This window comes from Giraffa tippelskirchi, chromosome 13 (genome assembly GCF_054371585.1).
Source record: "Giraffa tippelskirchi isolate mGirTip1 chromosome 13, T2T-mGirTip1v1.2.pri, whole genome shotgun sequence".
Lineage (NCBI taxonomy): Eukaryota > Metazoa > Chordata > Mammalia > Artiodactyla > Giraffidae > Giraffa > Giraffa tippelskirchi.
This window is the reverse complement of record NC_137287.1, coordinates 31,779,835-31,800,600: the sequence shown is the minus strand read 5'-3', so window position 1 is coordinate 31,800,600 and position 20,766 is coordinate 31,779,835. Positions and strand designations below refer to the sequence as shown.

General features: G+C 51.4%; 1 protein-coding gene across 7 annotated transcripts in view; it reads left to right on the top strand.

Moving 5' to 3' along the window:
• The window catches only part of CIITA (class II major histocompatibility complex transactivator), a 59,403-nt gene that overhangs the window by 35,211 nt on the left and 3,426 nt on the right, over positions 1 to 20,766 (top strand). For 4 of the 7 annotated variants that reach the window (XM_081560424.1, XM_081560428.1, XM_081560425.1 and 1 more), the window contains exons 4-16: positions 1,867 to 1,929; positions 2,595 to 2,675; positions 5,398 to 5,442; positions 6,519 to 6,659; positions 7,484 to 7,627; positions 8,553 to 8,717; positions 9,220 to 9,288; positions 10,214 to 11,864; positions 12,765 to 12,923; positions 13,734 to 13,805; positions 16,973 to 17,053; positions 17,580 to 17,672; positions 18,879 to 18,965. In XM_081560424.1, coding sequence (XP_081416550.1) covers positions 1,867 to 1,929; positions 2,595 to 2,675; positions 5,398 to 5,442; positions 6,519 to 6,659; positions 7,484 to 7,627; positions 8,553 to 8,717; positions 9,220 to 9,288; positions 10,214 to 11,864; positions 12,765 to 12,923; positions 13,734 to 13,805; positions 16,973 to 17,053; positions 17,580 to 17,672; positions 18,879 to 18,965 — 2,851 coding nt within the window. The remainder of the gene's footprint in view (positions 1 to 1,866; positions 1,930 to 2,594; positions 2,676 to 5,397; positions 5,443 to 6,518; positions 6,660 to 7,483; positions 7,628 to 8,552; positions 8,718 to 9,219; positions 9,289 to 10,213; positions 11,865 to 12,764; positions 12,924 to 13,733; positions 13,806 to 16,972; positions 17,054 to 17,579; positions 17,673 to 18,878; positions 18,966 to 20,766) is intronic. The other 3 variants (XM_081560431.1, XM_081560429.1, XM_081560430.1) reach the window with 1 other exon arrangement.

The window sequence follows — 20,766 nt, the reverse complement described above, 5'->3', positions numbered from 1 at the left end:
TTTCTCAGGCAGAAAATGGAGAGGAGCAAAAACTGCATGTGACTCAAAAATTATAGAACTGAGAGCCTACCTTCTTCCTTTCCTACCTTGGAATTTCCTTGGAAGAAGCAGAAATGCTTAGGCCTGAGAGTATTCACATTCCCTCAGAGCTGGAGGCAATAATGAACGATTTGGGCTTTTTCCAAATCACTTAGGATTCATTTCCCCCTTAGGGGCATCTACACAGGAAGTGAGAGCATGTGGAGGAGGCAGCTTCCTCCTTAAATCTGTGTTCCTGGACCTGCAGTCATCTGAGACATCCCAAAGTATTACAATGGCTTCCATGTGTATAAAATGGGAATAATAATCATGCATGCCTTGTGGGATGACTGTGAGAACTGAATAAGTTTCTGTGTGTAATGTATTTAGAGTAGGATTGCAATAAGCATTCAGTGAGTGTTAGGTACCACCCAACCACTACCATCAACACCATCATCATTATCATATTCATTATCATCATCACCACCATCATGCCCTCACTCAGAAGCCTTTTATGGCTCCCTATTGCCTGTAAAGTGAAAGTATTAGTTGCTCAGTCATATCCAACTCTTTGCGACCCCATGGACTGTAGCCTGCCAGGCTTCTCTGTCCATGGAATTCTCCAGGCAAGAATACTAGAGTGGGTTACCATTCCCTTCTCCAGGGGTCTTCCAGACCCAGGGATCGAACCCAGGTCTCTCACATTGCAGGCAGATTCTTTACTGTCTGAGCCACCAGGGAAGCCCAATTGCCTGTAAAATGAAGTCTGAACTTTCCCCAACACGAAACTTTTACTGAAGACATCTATCTCAAGAGTTTCCTAGCCACCTTTCCTCACTCTGTCCCCACTACCCAGGAAGCCCTCCACTTTCATCTTTCAGACTCTGCCCCCCATCTTTCAAGGTCTGGCTCCAGGATCCCTACCTCTGGGAAGCCCTCCCTGATTAGCCCAACCCAAAATACACCCTCCTCTTACCTCTTACTATGATAGCTATCTTTCCATTGGCTCCAAGGCATGCTCCACTTCATGTAATTGACCAGAAAGCAGTGGCTACTCACTTCAGTATTCTTGCCTGGAGAATTCCATGAACAGAGAAGCCCAGCAGGCTATAGCGCATGGGGTTGCAAAGAGCCACCCATGACTGAACCACTAACACTTTCACTTTATTGAGTGTTTACTGTGTCCTGGCTACTGTGTTGATTGCTTTAAATGCAGAGCCTCCAATCCTCACCATCCATCCCTGGGTTGTAGGTACTATTTATTCTCATTACACAGATGAGGAAATAGGGGCCCAGAGAGGTTAAGTAGACCCAAGATTGTACAGCTTGTGGGATGAGTGGGGAGTAGAGCTGGAATTTAAACTCAAACCCTAGACAACTCGGCTTCCCTGGTGGCTCAATTGGTAAAGAATCCGCCTGCAATGTGGGAGACCTGGGTTTGATCCCTGGGTTGGGAAGATCCCCTGGAGAAGGAAAAGGCTACCCACTACAGTATTCTGTCCTAGAGAATTCCGTGGACTGTACAGTCCATGGGGTCCCAAAGAGTCAGACATGACTGAGTGATTTTCACTTCACTTTCAAGACAACTCTGCTATGCTGCGATGTACTACTTTATAGCAATAGAAAAGTTTGCATGGATATATATCATCCCTTTAATTAGATTAAGAGCCCATGAAGGTTAATTGTTCCTTCACTCATTTGATCATTCGTTCAGCACACATTTATTTAACTCTAGTGTGTGCCACGTATGAAGGGTCACAGTTTCCTGATACCCAGTCCAAGGCCTGGTGTACAATAAGCATTTGGTGAGAAACAGTTGATTGACGATGCTTTTTCTTGTCTGGGCAGCGGAATTGGACCAGTACGTCTTCCAGGACACCCAGCTGGAGGGCCTGAGCAAAGACATTTTTAGTAAGTTGACCAGTTCTTGTTTTCTTTTTAACTTTTTATTTTATATTAGTTTCCCTGCTGGCTCAGGCAGTAAAGAATCTGCCTGCAATGCAGGAGACCTAGGTTTGATCCCTGGGTTGGGAAGATCCCCCAGAGAAGGGAATGGCTACCCACTCCAGTATTCTTGCCTGGAGAATTCCTTGGACAGAAGAGCCTGGTGGGCTACAGTCCATGGGGTTGCAAAGAGTCGGATGCGACTGAGCGACTTTCACTTTCACTTTTTATATTAGAGTACAGCTGATTAACAATGTTGTGATAGTTTCAGGTGGACAGTGAAGGGACTCAGCCATACATCCATTCTCTCCCAAAGCCTCTCCCCATCCAAGCTGACACATAACATTGAGCAAATTTCCGTATGCTATACAGTAGGTTCTTGTTGGTTATCCATTTTAAATATAGCAGTGTGTACATGTGATCTCAAACTCCCTAACTGTCCCTTGGCGGGAAGCGGCGGGGGGCAGTTCTTGGCTCAGCCTGCATTTCCTTCCTTGTTCCTGGGGGAGCACTGTAATACCCGAGGACCATCCCTCAATGAGTGATCACATTCCCTCCCAACTGAGTGTCAGTGGGGCCTCACCTTGGGTATCCACTGACTATGTGTTGGTGTCTTTGGTTTTCCCCCAAAGTCGAGCACATAGGATTGGAAGAAATGATCAGCGAGAGTGTGGAGGTGCCGGAGGAAGCAGGGCAGAAAAGTCAGAAAAGACGTGAGTGAGCCCCCGCCCCGTCCCTCCCCAACACCTTCCCCGCCACCCCCACTCCCTGATCTGACCCAGGCTTGCTTGACTGCTGGCCCTGCCTTGGCTCTAAAACCTGTGATGGCTCCCAGTTGCTTCCCTCGTTGAGTCCTGTCTGCTTGGCCTGGGCTTGGGAGTCCTCCCACCTCTCCCCTCACCACTGCTCCCTAGTGACGCAGGGAGGAAGCTGATTGCCCAGGATCAAATGGCCCCTCTCCTGCTGAGTCTCTGCCCCTGGCTGTTTTCGGGTCCAAACAGACCTCTGGGCTCTGGCTTCTCTTTCATCCTTAGTTGTCACCTCCTGTTTAAGGGAGAGCTCTTCAAGAACAGTTTTTCCCCAGCAAGATCTGGGTTTGAATCCTGGATCTGTTATTTACAGTCTGTGTGAACTTGGGCAAGTACCTGCATCTCTCTGAGCCTCCTACTCAGTCTCCCTGCCTCTTTAATCTGCCCTGTCTGGCAGCCAACCTGGGCTTTTAAATACAAATCAGATCGTATTGCTGCCCTGCTGACCTTCTGGGTTTCCCCAGTGGCTCAGCGGTAAAGAATCCGCCTACCGTGCCAGAGACTCCTTTGGCTGAATCCCTGGATCGGGGAGATCCCCTGGAGGAGGAAATGGCAACCCACTCCAGTAATGCTTGCTTGGAGAATCCCATGGACTGAGAAGCCTGGCAGGCTACAGTTCATGGGTTTGCAAAGAGTCGAACATGACTGAAGCGACTGACACACATGCACGCTGACCCTCCAATGCCTACAAAATGCATACCACAAAGCCTGTATGATCTGGTGCTTCCCTTCCCATCTCTCCAAACTCACTGTGAGTCCCTATGTGCCAGTCACTCTGCCTCCTTTCTATTCCTGTAACCCATGCATCCTTCCAGCCCCGGGGCCTTTGCACTTGCTGTTCTCTCTCTCTGAGATATAACCCCCTACTTCTTCCCATGGTGGGCTTGGGAATCTCTCAGGTCTTGGCCAACATGTCACCTCCTCCTGAAAGCCTTCCTTGACTACACTTTCCATATAACTTACCTCACCTCTTTTCACCTTGTTTGTGTCTCTCTGTCTCTGTAGCACTTGTCACAATCTGGATTTATTTTATTTATTGCCTTTGCTTAGTTCCCCCACCATGAGGACCTTGTCTTTCTTACTTATCCCTACATCCCCAGCACCTGGCATGTGGCTGGCATGCAGGAGCACCTCAATAACTATCCATTGAGTGAAAATTTCCATAAAATGGGCATAACAGTTGATCAAGTACTTACTATTGCCAGACCAGGTATAAGCCCTAAACCTATTTACTGAATTTGAACAGGTAAGTGGGTGCATGACATACAAATTCAAAATGTGCAAAGAATATTCAGTGGGGAAAAAAATCTCCCTCCCACCCTATTGCTCCAGTCCCTCATTCTCCCTCTCTGAAGACAACCTATGTTGCCAGTTCCCTTTTGGTCTTGTTAGAAATATTCTGTTCAGGCACTTTCCTGATGGCCCAGTGGTTAAGACGCCACACTGCCAGTGTGGGGGCAGGGGTTCAATCCCTGGTCAGGCCACTCAGATCCCACGTGCTGTGCAATGTGGCCCAAAGATTAAAAAAAAAAAGCAAGAAATATTCTATTTGTCAAAAAGTCACCTCTTAAAAAATTTTTTTTCATGCAAATGACCACCTACACTCTTCTGTACCTGGCTTTCTTCATGTAATGTGTCTGAGAGGTTATGTCTGTAGCACTGATGGAAAGCACATGGTCCTGCCTTCAGGGAATTTCCCTTCCTTCCTTTCTTCTTTCTTTTCCTTCCTCGCTCCCTCTCATCCTTTCTCGCTTCCTTCCTCTTTCTCTCTTCTTACCTCCTTCCATCCTTATTCCTTTCTTTTCATTTCATAAACATTTCCCCTAATATTTCATTATGGAAAACTTCAACATACAGTAAAAGTGAAAGAGTTGGACTACAAGCAACCGTATACCCACCACTTACATTCTACCATCGGTGTTTGGCTATATCGGGTTTGACATGTTTCTAGCCGTCCCTCTATTCATCCACCCGTCCATCCATGTTACTTTTGGAGCATTTCAAGGTAAATTGCGGACACCAGTACCATCCCATACATCCTTCAGTGTCCTCATTATTTTTAGGGTATTTCACCAGGGGAATGAAAATCAGTGATTTCCAATGTACTCCTGCAAAGTGGGAATCACTGCCCCCATTTTAGAGATGAGAAGTCAAAGGCTCAGAGATGCTATGAGGCAGATACACACAGCTAGGAAGGCTCCAAAGGCAGGTTGTTTTTTATCATTATTGTTGTTATTTTTTTAAGTCAAACTCCTCTTAGGAATTCCCTGGCACTTGAGTGGTTAAGACTCCGTGATTCCACTGCAGGAGGCGAGGGTTCGATCCCTGCTCAGGGAACTAAGATCCCGCAAGCCTTGCAGTGCTGCCAAAAAAGTTTAAAAACAAAACAAAACAAACCTCCGCTGTGGTTCTGCCTCTCCCTGTGCTTCATTGCCCCGGGTGCCTCAAGATGGGGTTCCGGCTCAAGCGGATGAGTAGGGGCAGAAATGGTTGGGGGCATGGGAGGGAAAGGGACCCCAAGACGACTTCCCAGCCACTTAAGGCAAGGCCTGCTGAGGCCCACGAGCCCCTCCGGGCTTAGAACACCCCGACCCTGGGGCTGATGATGGTGCTGTTCTCTCTGCAGCCTTCCCGGAGGAGCTGCCTGCGGATCGGAAGCACCGGAAGCTAGGTGAGCAGGGCAGGTGGGCAGGAAAACAGGGGCCCCTTCAGGTTCACACGGAAACTGGCATTTGAAAGTCGGGGTTCAGAGAAGCGAAGCCGCGTGTCTGAGATCACATAGCAACTGAGAGGCGGGGCTGGGATTCAAACCAAGATCATGATTCCATGGCCCATTGCTCTGAAGTTCAAGGACTGCTGGGAGGTTCCGCTCCTCCTACGAAGCCCCTCCAGTGATGCCTCCCTCCTCTGAGTCAGAGCTGAGACCCCCCCCACCCCCCCACCCCCACCACCTAGTTCCACTGCGCCTGCAGGTCACATGTCTCCTTGCAGAGTATAGTCACTTCGGATCGGACGCAGTGTCCTCCCGCCCTCCTTACAGGCCCCATGCCTCAGTGAGCCTCTTCCTCCACGCTCACCACCCCCCCCACCAGATGCTTCCTCCCCTCCCCTCCCTTCCCCTCCCCTCCCCTCTCTTCTCCTCCCCTCTCACTTGGTTGTTTTTGCAAAGCTGGGGAGACCAGCCTCTCTGTGGGGAACAGATTGAGGAATGAAAGCCTCCTAATCTGACGGAGGAAGCCTGGTCCCTGCCCTTAGCAAACTCTAATGTGATGGAGAAGTCAGGGATCCTGCCCACTAAGATGATAGAGAAATAGTCTCTGTCTTCGCGGAGCTCCCAGTCTGATGGGGGGAGGCAAGTGTCCACCCTCCAAGGACTCGCAATTAAACAGAGGAGATAAATGTCTGGCTCAGACTGATAGGCAGTGTTGGGATCTCTTAGGGTCCCTGGGGGCTCAGTGACTGGCTGTAGAGGGTGACAGGGGCCTGGGCTAACAGGTCTGCTCGCCCCTAGGTTTCCATGGTAGGAAGCGCTCAGGACCCAGCCATAAAGAGGAGGCTGGGGCTGGGGACTGTCTAGCACAGAGCAGTTGCTGAAATGAAACCAGCTTCACCCAAGCCTGAGAACAGGTGTTTCCTTCCACTGCTAGCTGAGAGATCCACCCTGCCCTCCTCCACCCCCAAGAAGGCCCCTCCAGACACCCCCCACCCAGATCTTACTCAGCCTCTAACATGCCCCCTTCCTCACAGCTGAGCCCCTCACCATGCCCATGGTGACTGGCACTTTCCTGGTGGGGCCAGTGAGTGACTCCTTGGCTCAGCCCTGCCCGCCGCCTTCTGCTCTGTTCAACACGGAGCCAGCATCCAGCCAGACCTGGCTGAAGGACCCGGGTATGTTAGGGGCTCCAAGAGGGTGGGCTTCCCTGCTCCCTGGAGGTGCCCCAGGAGTGGCTCTGGCAGCAGGGATGGAATTCCTCCCCATGCCAGTGTCCTCCACTCCTGTCCCAGCCAATCCGGTCCTTGGGTCCCCATCCACTCAGTCTGTGCCGGACAATACGCCTGGGAGGAAATGCATCCCTGGGAGATACAGCAGGGAATCCCCTCCAATTAGGGAATTCACCCACCAGCCCTGTGCTTTCATCAGTTATCAGCTGAGCACCCTCTCTGTGACAGCTACTCTGCTGGGTGCCAGCAACACCACCAAGGGCAGGCTGACACAGCTGTGGCTTTCTGCTAGACCCAAGCCCTTTAGAAGGGAGTCAGATATTCACTGGGGCTTCCCTGGTGACTCAGATGGTAAAGAATCTGCCTGCAATGCAGGAGACCCGGGTTCGCCAGGGAGGGAATGGCAACCCACTCCAGGATTCTTGCTTGGAGAATTCCATGGACAGAGGAGCCTGGCGGGCTACAGTCCATGGGGTCACAAAGAGTCATGACTGAGTGACTAACACTTTCACTTTTTTTCCCACTAGATATTAACTCAGATGTTAATGAAGGGACTTCCCTGATGGTCCAGTGGTTAAGATTGCGCTTCCAATGCAGGGGTGCGGGGCTGATCCCTGGACCAGGGATCTGGGAACTAAGATCCCACATGCTGTGTGCGGTGCTGCCAAAAATAATAATAATAATAATAATTTTTCTAGATAACTGAAATATATATATATTTTTAAAGACTTTAATGGAGAATCCCACATCACCATCTCTGTCTCTTGCAGCGCCCTCGTCCAGTTCCTTGTTGAGCTGCCTGAGTCTTCCCGCTGGACCCATTCAGATCATCCCCACTCTCTCCACTCTGCCCCAGGGGCTCTGGCCGATTTCAGGGACTGGGACAGGGGTCTCCAGTATACTCATCTACCGAGGTGAGTGGGTGAACCTGGGCTCCCCACCTTCTCTGCCTGTGACCTGACTGCTCCTGTATCCCATGCCCCACCCAACTCCCACCCAGGTATTTGACAGGTGTAGCCTAGCACCTTCTCATGATCTTCCTTCTCCAGAACACCCTTCTCTGTCCCCATTTCCCAAAAATCAAAGCAGAGGAGCAGAGCTCCCCAACATGGTCTGCGTGGACCCACCACGCACCAAATGGCTAAGTGGCCTTTTTTGGGTCACTTTCCCCCACTAAGCCTTCTTTTTAAAAAAAAAAAAATTATTATATTTTAAAATCATGACATCATTGCATGCTAATTAACAAGCCAAACAACAATAGGAGATACTTACAAGATTTCCTGAGTCTCGCCCTCACTCTTTTAGTATACTGTTGTGAACAGTTTGATATGCATGCTTGTACAGCTTTCTCTGAACTGCCTTGTTTCCAGGTCAGCAAAATGGTCCCTGCTGACCTGCCCCACTGAAGGGCTGTAGATTGTCCAAGGGAAGGGATGCGTTGGGCTCTCAGGGAGAGAGAATGCACCTAGGAGATGCTTCCATTCGATTCAAGAACTTCCTTTGAAAGTTGCTTGCCAGTTTTTGTATAATGAACTGGTGCTCCAGGAGCAAGAGATATCTAGGAAAACAAGCTCTGACCACATAGTGGGGAAAGTGCCTAGTAGCATTTGCCCTTAAGCTCCCTATGAGATGATTGTTTCCATTTCACAGATGGGAAAACCAAGGCTCCAGGAGCTAGCTGTAACTCCAGAACTCTTTCCTCAACTCCATCCTGAAATGACTTCCTTGGGAAGTTTCCATCCCCTTTCCCCAGACCCCCAGATCCACAGCCTTATTTGGGGAAGGGGTGACCCAAGTGGGCTCCTAGCTGATTCCATACTCCTTTCACATCTCCTATAGGTGAGATGCCCCCAGCCAGCAAAACAACCCCGTCCAGTGGCCCTGCTGTCCAGAGCCTTCCCAAGTCCCCAGACCGGCCTGGCTCTGCCAGCCCCTTTGCCCCGTCTGCCGCTGACCTTCCCAGCATGCCCGAACCAGCCCTGACCTCCCGTGCAAACCTGACAGGTAGGAATCAGCTTGACCTCTGAGAGTTACCGGAAACAGAACTAAAGGTTCTGGGGGAAGGAATTGCTTCAGACAACGAGATCCACCCACAGAGCTGCTTGCAGGGACTGGCAAGTTGTGTTTGTGCAAAACAGGATCCTGGGAGGTGGGTGCATGGGAGGGTGGGCGAGGGGAACAAGAGGAGAATCCATGTCAAATTTTAGCAGCTTGTTACATGGCAGGAAAACAGGCTCAGTGCAGCTGATCTGAATTGCCAGCAGAACATGGAGATCTTGATTTTAGCATAACATATTGTGATTTCTAAAACAGTTCAAAATTTTAAAAGTACAGCTGGCCAAAGAAAGACATCTTTGAGTAGGACACAGCCTCAGGTCACCACCTGGGGACACTCAGCCCATGTCAGCTCTGCCCTTGGCATACTCAAGGGACTGATGACCCAGAGGGAGGGAGGTCCCCAGGGTGCCCATCACCCTAACTCTAACATCAGCTTCTTCCTCTCTAGAGGATGAGATGTCCCCCACCAAATGCCCAGCAGCTGGCAGAGCCTCCAGCAAACTTCCCAAGTGGCCTGGTGAGTGGTGGCAGGGTCCCTTACTTGTTGGCTCATTCATTCATTCATTCATTCACGTGCTCATTTGGTCCCACCATCATCCCATAATTCATTCCACCCGTTACACCTACACTTAGAGAAATGTTTACTGAAGACCTGTCCCCCGTAATCCCATGCTATGTGTCAACATTTTCTTGTTTGCAAAGCTGGGAGAATGAAGGAGGGAAGGGTGGGTGACTGAGAGAGTGGATGAAGGCAAGAGTGGGTGATGGGCGTGAGAGGGTAGAAATGAAAGGGCGACTCAGAGAACGGCCAGAAGGCTGAGTCTGGCTCCGTCCCAGATACACTTCCAGGCACATGAGATGTAGTCAAGTTGGCAACAACCCCAGCATGATCCGCGTTTTACAGGTGAGGACAACTGAAGCACAGTAGGGCACCTCACATGCTCAAGAGAATAGTGAAAAGTTGAAGCAGACTCATGGATTCTCCTTTCTCAGCTCTTAACGGCCCATGGCCTCCCTATGGTGAGCAAATGAATGTTAGCAACAAGGTCCTGCTGTCTAGCACAGGGTCTTGCTCAATGTTATGTGACAACCTCAATAGGAGGGGAGTCTGGGGGAGAATGGATCCATGTACATGTCTGGCTGAGTTGCTTTGCTGGGTGCCTGAAACTATTGCAATATTGTTGATTGGCTATACCCCAATATAAAATAAAAAGTTAAAAAACAATGAAGGCTAGCAAGTGAATAGATAATCAAGTGAGATGAGGGTGTAATGAATGAGTGTCTGGGTAACGGAGTGAGGCCGCTCATCAAGAAAGCGCTCAGGGAAGGCTGAGGTGAATGGATGAAGAAGCTCGTGACGGGGGCCGGGCTGGCCTCACAGTGGCCAGTCCTGCCGCGAGCATCCTCCCCTCCCTAACCCACACATGCTTTGACCTGTGCAGAGAGCGTGGAGCAGTTCTACCAGTCGCTACGGGACATGTACCAGGCCCAGCCCGCCGGCCTGGAAGGCACCCTGGTGGAGATGGACCTGGTGAGGGTGAGACTGGAGAAGAGCAGCGGGAAGAGCCAGGAGAGAGAGCTGGCCACCCTGGACTGGGCAGAGCGGCAGCCGGCCCAAGGGGATCTGGCTGAGGTGCTGCTGGCCGCGAGTGACCGCCGGCAGCCGCGTGAGACGCGGGTGATTGCTGTGCTGGGCAAAGCGGGACATGGGAAGAGTCACTGGGCCCGGGCCGTGAGCCGGACCTGGGCCCGCGGCCAGCTGCCGGAGTACGACTTTGTCTTCTGTGTCCCCTGCCACTGTTTGGACCGTCTGGGGGCCTCCTACCGCCTGCAGGATCTGCTGTGTTCCCTGGGCCCGCAGCCACTGCCGGTGGACGATGAGGTCCTCAGTTACATCACGAGGAGGCCCAACCGCGTCCTGCTCATCCTGGACGGCTTTGAGGAGCTGGAAGCCCACGACGGCTCCCTGCACAGCACGGGGAGCCCCGGGTTGGCAGAGCCCCGCTCCCTCCGGGGGGTGCTGGCCAGGCTCCTCCAGCGCAAGCTGCTGCGGGGCTGCACCCTGCTGCTCACGGCCCGGCCCCGGGGCCGCCTGGCCCAGAGCCTGAGCAAGGCCGATGCCCTGTTCGAGGTGGCTGGCTTCTCGGCCCAGCAGGCTGAGACCTACGTGAGCCATTACTTTGAGTCGGAAGGGACCGCCGAGCACCAAGAGAGGGCCCTGGCGCTCCTGCGGGCCCGGCCATTCCTCCTGAGTCACAGCCACAGCCCCACCGTGTGCCGGGCCGTGTGCCAGCTCGCGGAGGCCCTCCTGCAGCGGGGCGATGAGGCCCAGCTGCCCTCCACGCTCACGGGCCTCTACGTGGGCCTGCTAGGCCCAGCGGCCCGCGACGGCCCCCCGGGGGCCCTGGCAGGACTGGCCAGGCTGGCCTGGGAGCTGGGCCGCGCTCACCAGAGCGGCCTGAAGGAGGGCTGCTTCCCGTCGGCAGAGGCGAGGGCCTGGGCCGTGGCCCAAGGCTGGTTGCGGCCCACCCCAGGGGCCCCGGAGACGGAGCTGGCCTTCTCCAGCTTCCTCCTGCAGTGCTTCCTGGGGGCCGTGTGGCTGGCTCTGAGCAGTGAAATCAAGGACAAGGAGCTGCCGCAGTATCTGGCCTTGACCCGGAGGAAGAAGCGGCCCTATGACAACTGGCTGGAGGGCGTGCCGCGCTTCTTGGTCGGACTGGTCTTCCAGCCTCGCACTTGCTGCCTGGAGGCCCTGGCGGGGCCGGTGGCCTCCGCGTCGGTGGACAGGAAGCAGAAGGTGCTCATGAGGTACCTGAAGCGGCTGCAGCCCGGGACGCTGCAGGCAGGGCGGCTGCTGGAGCTGCTGCACTGTGCCCACGAGGCACTGGACCCTGGGCTTTGGCAGCACGTGCTGCAGGGGCTCCCGGCCAGCCTCTCCTTCCTGGGCACACGGCTCACACCTCCCGACACCCACATGCTGGGCAGCGCCCTGGAGGCGGCAGGCCGAGACTTCTCCCTGGATCTCCGCAGCACTGGTGTTGACCCCTCTGGACTGGGGAGCCTCGTGGGACTCCGCTGTGTCACCTGTTTCAGGTGGGGGCCGGGGACAGGAGAGGGGGCTCCTTAGCCTCGGGCGCCTGCAGTGCGTCTTGGTGCTGTGCCCAGTCTGACTCCATGGGAGAGTCTCATGTAGAGTGAATGGCAGCCAGATGAGGGCATAAGTGATTCCATCCCATTTTTTAAGATGAGGAAGCCTAAGCTCAGAGAGGGACAGTAGCTTGCCCGAGGTCACGCAGCCAGGGAAGGACAGCATCATTCTTTCAACCAGAATGTGAAGACTGGCCTTAAGCCAGGCACTGGGCCACGTCTAGAATCTAAGACTGATCTGGGTTTGAATTCATTTTCTTCTCTCCATCCCTTGGAGATGGAAACCCCATTAAGCCACCATTCTGTCATGGTGGGATTAAGGCCATAGCTTCCCTCAACCTCCCTGCCTCCATTCTCCTGTTCCACTACACGTTATATTCCACCATCAGCACAGTCTCTCTAAAAAGTGCATCTGATCATATTCCATCCTTGTTTCCAATCTTTCAGAGGCACCCTACCTCCCTCAGGATGAAGTAAAAATTCCTTAAATTAAGGAATCTAAATCCTTCAGTGATCCTTTGATCATTTAATCACCAGACAATCTCTTCCACCTTCCGCCTAAGCATGTTGTAAGGTCTACAACATTGTCATTCAACTGAGAATTTTCCATTGAGCTTCCTGATAATCAGAGCCAAAAAGGGAAGTAAGACCATTGGGAAAGTTGAGTAAACAGAAGAACTGATAAGGGCTTGAGTGGTCATGCAAGACTTTCTAGAGGAAGTAGGGGTTGTGTTGAGGAAGGAAAGTATCTGAACAGGTGGGAGGTTCCTTCATGGAGCTGCTCCCCCTCCCCCATTATGGTCTAGCCCGGTCACCGAGCCTGGGTCTGAGGCCCTTTCTTCACAGGGCTGCGTTGAGTGACACTGTGGAGCTGTGGGAGTCCCTGCAGCAGCGTGGGGAGGCCAAGCTACTCCGGGCGGTGGAGGAGAAGTTCACCATTGAGCCTTTCAAGGCTAAGTCCATGAAGGATGTGGAAGACCTCGGCAACCTCGTGCAGATCCAGAGGTGAGGTGGTCCAGGCCGCACAGGACTTAGTATTAAGTTCCTCATGAGCATTTCCAGTGCCTCCTCTTTTAGGGGAACCTCCCATGCCCCTCTCCATCCCTGGGCAATGACCATCCAGAATCTCTCCCTGTGGTCGCCACCCAGGCAGAAAACCCAGGATCTATCACTGTGTCCACTTCAGAACTGGCCATATCATAGACCCACTTCTTTCCCAGCTAAATCTAAGGACACACTCTCAGGGACTTCCTCGGCGGTTCCATGGTTAAGACTCTGCCTTCCAATGCGGGGGGCGTGGGTTTGATCCCTGGCCAGGGAACTAAGGCCCCACATGCTGTGAGGTGTAACCAAATTTAAAAAAATAAATAAATACCGCCAAGGGGATATTCTCTTCCTGCTAAGTGTTCATCCAGTCACACAAGTGACACCAGAGCCACCTTTCCAGGCAGCCAGGGCCAGTATCCCTGTTTGATAGATGGCAGAGGTCTAAGGCTGAGATAGTAGAGGAGACGTGACCGCAGGACAGCTGTCTTTCCCTCATCCCTGCATCATGCATTGTTTGAGCACCTACTGTGCTCTGTCTGGGACAGGTGTGGGCAATGCCTCCTCTAAGGCTCTTTTCTGTGAAACACGCAGTGATGCCTTAACAATATCCTTTTCGGAGGTTCTTTTCTTTTTAACAAGGGGACAATAGAAGCCCAAGGAAGGCTGTCCTTCCAGGGAATTCTGGGCACTGGGACACTAGGACACAGAAGAAGGGGCTCAGTGACAGTACGGTGCCAGCTCTCCACTAACGTTGCCCATTCTCTCCAGGACAAGAAGCTCCTCTGAAGAAGCAGCTGGGGAGCTCCCTGCTGTCCGAGACTTAAAGAAGCTGGAGTTTGCGTAAGCCAAGGGGTGGATCATCTCGGGTTCCCACGAGGTTTCTCCTCCAGCATTAGCTAGGCAGGTGCCACCAGAATGCAGATTGGCCCTCGGAATTATTATCCTCTCGTCCCCCCCCGCCCCCCCCCCCCCCGCCTCCACCACTGTGGAAACCAGTCTTTCAGCAGCTGGGGCATGGCTGGTACACGATAGTCCTGGAGGGTCTCACGGGTGAAGCTAACTGGCCCATTTGCTGGTGAAGATGCTCATTTGCATCCACTCATTCAACAGATCTACTCCTATGGCTGAGGCTACTGTTCTCAACCAGCTTGCTGTCCGGTGTAAAATTAGCACCTGCTGCTGTGATTAGTGGCTGGAAACTCAAGGGCTATGAGAATGCAGACTTAGGGGGCTTCCTGGAGGAGGTGATTGAAGCACTGAAACTAGGCAAAGGAATAGGAATGAACCATGCTGGGTGGAGAAATTGTTATTATCTCCCCATTGCACAGAAGCAAACACTGAGGCCTAGAGGGTGTAAATTGTTTGTCCAAAGTCACAAATGTTAGATCAGCCTGGCTGGCTCTTGCTCCAATGCAGGAAAAAGCTAAATTTGTAGTTGGACCTTGTTAGGGATTTTAAATCATCTGCCGATTGGGAAGGAATTATTAAGCACCTACAGTGTACTCAGTGCCTTTTGTATGTAATCTCATTAATTTTAAGTGCTGGGAGATAGTCATTATTGCCCCCATTTTACAGATGAGGAAACTGAGGCCTAGTGATATTAAGTAACTTGCCCAGAGTCCTCGACGGGGCACCCACAAGCTGCCTGCTCCTCCTGATCATTGCTCCCCTGGCCCTCCAGAAAAAGCCAAGCATTTCTTCTTTTGAACAGAGAGAGACAAGATGCCAAATTTGTGCAGAGGTAAAAAAAAAAAAAGTGTTGCTGAAAAGAGGAAACACATGAAAACAAGTACCAAGGACCCATTCTGGCTTTGAATTATTTTCAGCTTCAAAAGCCCCTAGCTTGAGGTCGGAACTGTGCTCTGGGGAGCAGTAGCCATGGGGTAGAAACACAGTCCAAAACCCGGAGGCTAGCCACCTGTAGGCCAGAAGCCCCGAGAAGTTCTGAGGAAATAAGAAAGGAAGAGACTATTTTGGGCATGTGACTGGCAGCTACCAGTGCCCTGTCCATCTCACCTGCCTATAGATGAGGCTGCTCAGCCACTCGGAACCCAGCAGGGGCTGTGCTGGTGGACGATTCTCCCGATTCAGGCCCCCTTTACCTCTTCAGCCTTGCCTCCTGCACTCTGCAGCCACGTGCATCCTCTTGATGGTTTTCAACCTCACTAGGCCTGGTCCAACCCCTGGGCCTTTGCACTGGCTGTGCCTTCTGCCCAGGACTCTTTTCCCCCAGGCGTCTGCATGGCCCATGCCCACACTTTCTTCTGGTTTTCAGCAAGAGAGATCTTTTCTTTCTAAAGAAAAACTTTAAAAAATTTCATTTATTTATTTTATTTGGCTTCCTCAGATCTCAGTTGCAGCCTGAAGGATCTTTGTTGTGTCACACGCAATTTTTCCTTGCGGTGTATGAGCTCTCTAGCTCGCCATGCAGGCTTCGTTTCTCTGTGGCTTGTGGGATCTTAGATCCCCCACCAGGGACTGAACCTGTATCCCCTTCACTGACTGCAAGGTGCGGTGTTAACCACTGGACCACCACGAAATCCCTAAAAGAGGCCTTTTCTGACTCCCATATTTGAAAGTACAATTCTGCCCTGCTCGCACTGGACTTTTCTCTGTATAACTTATAATATCTTGTACCAGACAGTTTACCAGTTTCTCTGATTATCCATCTTGCCCCTTGGTATGTTAGCTCCACAAAGGCTTTGACTTTTGTCTGTTTTGTTCACGGCGATCTGTGTTGACAGGTTTGATGGGCCTGGCACCCGATAGGCAAGCAATCAATATTTGATAAATGAATTCCTTAATCTTTTCAAAAACCTTCTAAGACTGGGACTAAATTTGAGAAGACTGAGGCTCAGAGGTGAAGGGATTTGTCCAAAAGGTCCCAGAGAAGCTAACTGATGGAGAAGTGACAAGTGAAACTGTTAGTCGTTCAGTCGCGTCCAACTCTTTGCGACCCCAGGGATTGTAGCCCACCAGGCTCCTCTGTCCATGGAATTCTCCAGGCAAGAATACTGGAGTGGGTTGCCATTTCCTTCTCCCGAGGATCTTCCTGACCCAGGGATCTCCTGCATTGCAGGCAGATTATTTACCATCTGAGCCACCAGGGAAGCCAGCTCAGATTCAAATCAGATTTCTGATCCCCATCTCGTTAACTTTCATTAAGGCTGGTGATTCCCAAACTTTGGGATTTCAAAGATGGAGAATATTTCAAAGTGAATTTCAGTGACTCTGGGCAGTTACCATCTTTTAATTTATATCAGGTATATTCATTCAAACAAGTGAAATAACCACCGATGGCACCATAATTTTATCAAAAATGAAACATTATAATGTCAAAAAAGTTCAAAGGATATAATTTCAGCATAAAAGACAGTTCTTTACCTTGAGTAATTTAACCATATTAAAAAAAAGAGAGAGAGCCCTTTGTTGTCTTTATTTTTCTCATTCCCTTGAACTCTGTTCTAGATGTCCATCCAGGCTGTGTGACCTTACATGAGTTAGTTAACCTCTCTGTGCCTTGGTTTCCCCATCTGTAAAATGGGGCTAAGAAGGGCTTCTAGTTCAGAGTCATTGTGAAGATTAAGTGAGATCTGAGTGATGAACCCAGCATATTCGTGGCATATAAAAAGTGCTCAAGAAATGATTCTATTTGTTATGAAATAGCAATGGAAAATATGTAAGTCGTCTTTCTCAGGGCTGGAGGTGGGTCCTCAGGCCAGCATTTGGGAACCATTTCCCCAGGCCAGGGTGGGAGAAGGGTGCACTGGATTTGATGGGTGTGAGACCTGGCCCCCCACGCAGAGATAGAGGATGGGGAGCCCCCAGCTGGGAGCCCAGTGGGCCTCTTGAGTGGGTTTTGTGAAATCTGCCTGAAGTAGAAAGGATTGGGGTCCCACCAGGTGGGGCAGGGAGGAGGTAAGGCCTCAGGTGGGCCTGCCTTCTGTGGGGTCGAATAGTAGGGCCATGGCTGTTTCAAGGTCTTGACTCTGCCCTTTGCCTCGTAGGCTGGGCCCCGTCTTGGGCCCACAGGTTTTTCCTAAACTGGTGAAGATCCTCGAGGCCTTTACTTCCCTTCAGCATCTGGAGTAAGTATAAACCCCGGAATTTCTCCAAACCCTGGCCCTGTTTGTCCCTTTCTCCCTGCTTCCTTAGGGTGGCTTGTGTGAGTGACCGGATGCCCCCACTGCAGGGAAGGGACAAGAGATGGAAATAATAAAAAGAAGTTGAATCCTTTTGCAAACTTTGAGGCTCTTTTCCCCTCTTGTGCTGCTCCCAGCAACCTCACGGGAGATGTAGGGGTGAGGAACGTGATCCCAGTTGTACAGTTCAGGTCTCGAGAGGTTGGGGAACTTGCCCCAGCTCATGGGGCTCCCAGAAAGGAAAACAGAGATTCAGGTCCATGGGGAGTCAGAACCTTGTCCCCTGATTGGCCACCTGGTGCTCCCAGGTGATGAAGACTTGCTCTCATAGTCTTGGAGCTCAGCTGCATCTGGCCATGGTGTGTCCAGGGGTGGGGGGATTGGAGGAGGCTCCTGCTGGGTTGGAGGGTGGGGGAGAGTCAGGTGGCCTCTGGGGTGCTGGCTGATGCCCCCCATCTGATTCTACCTGCAGCCTGGACTCACTGAGCGAGAACAAGATCGGGGATGAGGGTGTTGCTCAGCTCTCGGCCACCTTCCCTCAGCTGAAGGCCCTGGAGACACTCAAGTGAGTGGGCTGGTCTTGCCCTTCCTGCTGCATTTGTCCCCAAAGTCCCGCCTTTTAATTCTTTCATCCCCTCATCCATTCAATCATGAATCTGTTTAGTCATCAACCCATCCATTCATTCAGTCAGTCATTTCTTCAATCAGCCATTCTACTAATTAATCAACAAATATGTAAGAAGCACCGATTTTGTGCAGAAACAATTCAAGTCCCCGGAGACCCAGCTTTAAGCAAAGCAAAGTCCCTGACCTCAGAGATCTTCTAGGGAGGGGACACAATAAACCAACAAACAAGCATCCGTAATTGTGAAGTGTGCAGTAATGAATGTAAGCAATGTCTCACGAGAGAAAGTTAGACAGAGGGTGAGACAGGAGAGCTAGGTTAGGATTTATCTGTAAAACATTATTAGCAAGATAGTGAACTTTGATTTTAAAACAACTGTTCTGGGTTTGAGGGAGTGGGAGATGGATATGAGGCAGGAGGGTCAGCATGATTTTTTTACTGAACCTAGCGGGATTGTTAAAATTCATGCACAACCGTGATCAGGGAAGCCACAGAATTCACCAGAACCAATTGGGATTTCCTTGATGGAGGGACACTGAGACTTCTTAAGTAATTTAGAGTGTTTAAGGAAATAATGTGAGTAAGCTAGATTTCACGCCCGTCTTCTTTCCTTCCTTCTTTCCTTCCCTGATTCCTCCCTCCATCTCCATCTCCTACCTTTCCTTCCCCACCTAAGTATTTCCCGAGCACCTCCTATGTACTTTGCACAGCTCTAGGCACATGTTTACAGTAATGAACAAAACAGATCCGACCCCTCACCTCGAGGAGCTCAAACAAATAATGTGAACCCTCGTGTAATAACAGTCCTGAAAAGTGGTCCAGAGGGAAAAGAAAGGATGCTATAAACTCATAAAACAGGTGTGGGAGGAGTGCAGTCTCTCTCTCACCTGCATCCTCACCCCATTATCCCACTCAGCCTCAGGATGTGACCACATCCTTTTACTGTTCCAGTTTACCCATAGTGCCCTTCACACAGTTCCGCGCCCACAACTCTCATCCAGGCGGACTGTCTTGCATTTGCTGTCCTGGGCCGCCCTGTGAGGAAGCGGAGGTCCCCAGCTCTGCCTGAGGCTGAGGCATGAGCGCTGGTGGGTAGTGGCATTCAGGTTTAGGCCCTGAGCCCTCCCCCTTGTTGTACCCCTGCAGCTTGTCGCAGAACAACATCACTGACGTGGGTGCCTGCAAGCTGGCCGAGGCTCTGCCCGCGCTGGCTGCGTCCCTCCTCAGGCTGAGGTGAGTGGGGTCCCCATCTGTCAGGTGCTGAGCTTGTGGGCAGAGAGCCCCCTTGGTTACCGGCTGCGAGGTCCCTGCAAGCAGTCACTACAGGCTGTTCTGTTGGGTTGGTGTTGCATAATTTGGTGGGGGTGGGGAGTGGGGGGCACCGACCTAAAACCCAACATGAACACACCCCGCTGGAGATGGGCGATGCCACCACCCTGGACAAGCAGGTTAGCAGCCCCCAGAGGAAGGGCAAATTCTGGGCAAGTCATTTTCTCATCCCAAGTCTCTGTTTCCTCATCTGGAAAATGGGTACCATCTCTATGGCCTACAGAAAACACTTGGTGCAGTGCCTGGCTCTGGTGCTTAATAAATATTGGTCCTACTTCCCCAGAGGATGGCAGGACTGTGCCTTTTCTGGAGTCCAGGGTTAGTAATTTCTAGAAGGCTGACCGTGCACAGGCTGCCTTGGCTGGCTCTTGTCGCTCAGACACTGGTCCGTGCCTACACTGCCACCTTCTGGTGAGGCTTGGAATAGCACTTCTTGCTTTTGATTACTTCCAGCCTGGCCCCTGGCCTTCCCTTGTGGCTCCGCTGGTAAAGAATCCGCCTGCAATGCGGGAGACCTGGGTTCGATCCCTGGGTTGGGAAGATCCCCTGGAGAAGGGAAAGGCTACTCACTCCAGTATTCTGGCCTGGAGAATTCCATGGACTGTACAGTCCATGGGGTCGCGAAGAGTCAGACACGACTGAACGACTTTCACTCACAGCCTGGTTCCTGGTGGTGCCCGGGACTGATGGTCCTTCCAGTCCATTAGCCTTCCAGCCGGGGTACCTGAGTGCCATTGCATAGATTGTGTGCTGTGCAGCTTGTATAGTCTATGTTGGCACTGCCTAGAGTTGTGAGGCATCTAAGATTCTTTAATATCAACCGTGGTCCAGAACCTGTGCTAGGAACTAGAGATACAGCTATGAACAAAACCAGCACAGGTCTTACTTTTGAGCTCCTTGCATAATAAATAAGCAAATGAGTAAACAAAGCATTTAAAACGCTGATTCACGCTGGGAAGGAAGAAACTAACAAAGGCCAGGGAGAGGACAGTAGGGAGGATTGAATTCACCAGGGAGGTCTCCTGAGGAGGTGGCCCTCGCCCTTCTGTGGGATGCTGTCAGGGAAAAGCATTCATTTCAGGAGGAGGGAATAGCAGATGCAAAGGGCCTGAGGTGGGAAAGCAGTTGGGTCCTTCAGGGCCAGAAGGGGTTGGGCCCCTGTGGCTGGATATAGGGAACAAGGGCCAGAGGGTGGGAGATGAGGTGGGAGAGGTCAGAGGAGGCCAGACCATACAGGGAGACCTTCATAGGGTCAGGAGGGAGACTGGGGGTTTTCTGGTGTGAATGGAGAAGCAGGTGGGGCCGGTGGGGTGATATGTGACCAGACTGACACTTTAAGAAATCTCATATTGGGAGTTCCCTGGTGGCCCAGTGGTTAGGATTCTGGGCTTTCACTGCTGTGGCCCGGGTTCAATCCCTGACTTAGGAATTGAGATCTTGCAAGCTGCATGGCACGGCCAAAAAATGAAAAAAGAAATCTCATATTTTAAGGACTTTAAGAGGCCTCCCATTGGTAAGACATCATTAAGAGGACAAAACGCTGTTAACTAAACGATGACATCCTTTGATTATCAGACACATCCTGATCTCAGTGATTTTCAAATGTGAACACGTACATCTTGGCATCAGTTAAATATGGGAAGAATCCTCTCCCTGTGGGGGGAGGAAGGGCCCTCTGGGTTCTAAGGTCCATCCAGGAAGAGAT